This window comes from Physella acuta, unplaced genomic scaffold (assembly GCF_028476545.2).
Source record: "Physella acuta isolate Inbredline_101_S28 unplaced genomic scaffold, ASM2847654v3 ptg000602l, whole genome shotgun sequence".
NCBI classification, from domain to species: Eukaryota; Metazoa; Mollusca; class Gastropoda; family Physidae; genus Physella; species Physella acuta.
In genome coordinates this window covers 293607-298027 of record NW_026732121.1, presented here as the reverse complement: position 1 = coordinate 298027, position 4421 = coordinate 293607, and the positions used below count along the sequence as shown (strand labels likewise).

General features: G+C 46.2%; 1 protein-coding gene across 1 annotated transcript; it reads left to right on the top strand.

Annotated features, from left to right (window-relative positions):
• Positions 1-467: 467 nt before the first annotated feature.
• On the top strand, positions 468-3225 carry LOC131947638 (uncharacterized; the record flags this gene model as incomplete). Its single annotated transcript, XM_059308872.1, has 2 exons — positions 468-710; positions 2243-3225. Coding segments are annotated over 2 exons (602 nt in total), but the record flags the coding sequence as incomplete, so codon positions are not given.
• Positions 3226-4421: the final 1196 nt, after the last annotated feature.

Genomic DNA, 4421 nt, shown 5'->3' with positions numbered 1-4421 from the left:
TGAACTGTGTGGGGTGAGGTGTGTGTGCTGAGGTGTGTGTGCTGAACTATGTGGGGTGAACTGTATGGGGTGAACTGTGTGGGGTGAACTGTATGGGGTGAGGTGAGGGGGGTGAACTGTGTGGGGTGAACTGTGTGGGTTGAACTGTGTGGGGTGAACTGTATGGGGTGAGGTGAGGGGGGTGAACTGTGTGGGGTGAACTGTATGGGGTGAGGTGAGGGGGGTGAACTGTGTGGGGTGAACTGTGTGGGGTGAGGTGTCACGACGCATGTTAAAGACAGCTAGCCACAAGATGGGGACAAACAAAGATAAACGTGACACACATAATTTGTCACAATCAAGACTTCTGTGTCAAATTAATGTGACTGTTCAAGCGCTTATGTGCCCTTTTTTAGCCCTATCTGACATGTCACCTCCTAACGTGATCCCTTGTGTCACCCCCCTAACGTGATCCCTTGTATCCCCAGAGTGCGCCATCTTGTGCAAGTTCCTGTCACTCGGCGTGACGGCCTCCATCTTTATCTCTGTGGGCAGCATCGTCATCGTCGTCTCGTGTGTTGTCGCCCTCGTCTGCTGCTGCCGGCGCACACTCTGCCGCAAGTCGCAGGACCTGACGACCTGTGGCGGCGGCGGGGTCGTCACCACAGCAACCGCTGTCGTGGCCAACGGCACTGGGGGTGGTGGAGGGCCATGTGTGGCCAGCTATCAAGGTAGGTGCTACATGGGGGGGGGGGGGTGGTGGAGGGCCATGTGTGGCCAGCTATCAAGGTAGGTGCTACATGGGGGGGGGGGGTGGTGGAGGGCCATGTGTGGCCAGCTATCAAGGTAGGTGCTACATGGGGGGGGGGGGTGGTGGAGGGCCATGTGTGGCCAGCTATCAAGGTAGGTGCTACATGGGGCGGGGGGGGGGGGGGGTGGTGGAGGGCCATGTGTGGCCAGCTATCAAGGTAGGTGCTACATGGGGCGGGGGGGGGGGTGGTGGAGGGCCATGTGTGGCCAGCTATCAAGGTAGGTGCTACATGGGGGGGGGGGGGGTGGAGGGCCATGTGTGGCCAGCTATCAAGGTAGGTGCTACATGGGGGGGGGGGGGTGGTGGAGGGCCATGTGTGGCCAGCTATCAAGGTAGGTGCTACATGGGGGGGGGGTGGTGGAGGGCCATGTGTGGCCAGCTATCAAGGTAGGTGCTACATGGGGGGGGGTGGAGGGCCATGTGTGGCCAGCTATCAAGGTAGGTGCTACATGGGGGGGGGGGGTGCAGGGCCATGTGTGGCCAGCTATCAAGGTAGGTGCTACATGGGGGGGGGGGGGGTGGAGGGCCATGTGTGGCCAGCTATCAAGGTAGGTGCTCGAAAAAAAAAATTACAGTAAATTTCCAACCATCCCACACTAGAAGACTACATACTTGAGGACAAGTGAAGAAGTTTTTATTTTGGTCTACACAATTTTTCGCATTACTAATAGATTCTAACATAGCTAAGAAATAATTCTCTTTTTCCTTAACTTCACTAGCTTTTTCTCCTATTGCTATTTACAACTTTTTTCCCCTCTGGGTTTTGTAATTTCTTTTCTCAACAAATCGAGAAATATTTGGCAATTTAAACAATTTTTTTTTTAGAACTATAGTTTTTTTTATACTAAGGGAATTAACTCAATTAATACGCAACGGAGAAATGGTTTAACAGAGTTATGTCCGTTCAGTAGCAAAATAATAAAAAAAAAAAAGAAAAATAATTACCTTTTTCTCTAACATTAAAATAGTAGCAGTTTCTAGCTAAACAAAAAGATTTTGCATTATAAATGAATTATCTGCTGATCTTTGTAAAAATTAAATTAAAAGTATAGGCTTATTTCTTAAAAAGTATTTTTAGATACCAAGGGAATTAACTCGATAAATACGCAAAGGAGAAATGTTTGAACAGAGTCACTTCCCTTTTAAATAAAGAATTTAAAAAGAATTTAAAGAATTACATTTAGATTTGTCTCAAAATTTAAAATCATTACATTTTTAATCTAATTTTTAAAAAAATTCAATAAAGAATGTATTTTCTACAATTCTCTTTTTGTAGCTTTCACAATTAGGAACATAGTTCCAAGGGAAAGAGTTCAAAGTTTATATTCGGGTCCACAAACATAAAAATCTTAGCTGACGGCTCCTGTATCGTTTGTTGCATTGTAACCTTTAAACCTTTTCTTTATCGTTATCATAGTGCACCATGATAATTAGTTTTTATTTCCTTCCCAGGTTCACGAGCAGCAAGCGCGTTCAGCAACCACGCCTACTCCCACCAGGGCTACTACCCCATGCAGCCCGTCTACCCCACCCCTCACGGCTCTTTGTATTCATACGCCAAAGATCCCTACACCCCAGCCGGCACCGCCTACGCCCCAGCCGGCACCGCCTACGCCCCAGCCGGCACCGCCTACGCCCCAGCCGGCACCGCCTACGCCCCAGCCGGCAGCACATACTCCTCCCAGCAGTCACAGCACCGCCCCTACACCCCTACCAGCAGCAAGTCGGGAAAATCCAATAAGTCTAATAATAGCACCAGTGTCACCTACAGTCAGGGGACAGAGAAAGTCTCACTTCCGGTCAATCTCTAGCAGGACCGGCAAGTTTCTACTGGTCAAGTTTCTACTGGTCAAGTTTCTACTGGTCAAGTTTCTACTGGTCAAGTTTCTACTGGTCAAGTTTCTACTGGTCAAGTTTCTATTGGTCAAGTTTCTACTGGTCAAGTTTCTATTGGTCAAGTTTCTATTGGTCAAGTTTCTATTGGTCAAGTTTATACTGGTCAAGTCAAACAGAGCAGAAGAACCAAGACAGCAGGTCAAAAACGGAAACCCATCACTGCCAGGGTCATGTTGCTAGGCAACTGGTCGTATATGGGTCATCTTGGTCAAGTTGCTAGTCGTACATGGGTCAATAGGTTTTGTCTACTGTTGAAAGTTGTCGACCAACTTCAAATCAACAGATGACATTACAAACAACATTCACATTCTGGGCGAGACAGTAGGGGCGTGGTCTCGAGTTTGGACAGAATTTATGAAATAGTGAGCACCAATCGTCGCCAGATTTATTTGAATACATTCATAGTGTCTGTCTGTATTTCATGTTCGTCATCTTAACTGTGCACTACACATGCACCAATGATTTCCACTAATGATGTGCACCAATGATGTGCACCAATGATGTGCTGCAGTGATGTGCACCAATGATGTGCTGCAGTGATGTGCACCAACGATGTGCTGCAGTGATGTGCACCAATGATGTGCACCAATGATGTGCTGCAGTGATGTGCACCAATGATGTGCTGCAGTGATGTGCACCAATGGTGTGCTGCAGTGATGTGCACCAATGATGTGCACCAATGATGTGCACCAATGATGTGCTGCAGTGATGTGCACCAATGATGTGCACCAATGATGTGCTGCAGTGATGTGCACCAATGATGTGCACCAATGATGTGCACCGCCCAGGCTCATTTGGCCAGAAGAAACAAGCTTTTGTGATAAATTGGAAGCTGGATGTAATCCACAGCTGGATCTACTTGTGGATTATAAACTCACAGAAGTGGGGGATCATCTGTCAACAACCACTGGTGGACCCCCCATTTCCCATCACTGGTTGACCCCCATTTCCCAGAACGTTCACACATACATTTCTGATAATGATTGTAGATTGCTCAGTTCTAATCAATGTAAGCATGTTTTGAACACTTTGGAAATCTTAGAAATGACATCCAAGTTTCTGAGATTTTGTGAAACAAATTTCTCATTTAGCCGTGGGGCTTACATTGTACATAAAGGTGGACTGGATATGTTTTTATTTATATTTCACTCACGGACTATGTGCAATAGATTCATTGTGTTGTTAGTCTTTTATTGTGTCGATAGTCTTTTATTGTGTCGATAGTCTTTTATTGTGTCGATAGTCTTTTATTGTGTCGATAGTCTTTTATTGTGTCGATAGTCTTTTATTGTGTCGATAGTCTTTTATTGTGTTGATAGTCATTTATTGCGTTTCATTGTCACGCCTAGAGCCGGTCACGTCTAGAGGTGGTCACGTCTAGAGGTGGTCACGTCTAGACCTGGTCACGTCTAGACCTGGTCACGTCTAGACCTGGTCACGTCTAGACCTGGTCACGTCTATGGATGGTCACGTCTAGATCTGGTCTAGATTCATTCTCCTACTTTCTATTGTAGCTGAAATGTATTTTGAAAAGCTGACTCGCGAGGTCTAGTCAACATAAGGATTGCTGATTTTATGTTAAATCATCAGTCAGTCATCATGTCAGAGATCAGATACAATCAGATGACATCATTAATGTCTGTCTGTGTTTCTTTCAGACTTTTGTAACTGGAGTGTGTGGAGTGGAGTGGACACTGGTCACAGTATATATTTACAATATAAATTCTATTACGAG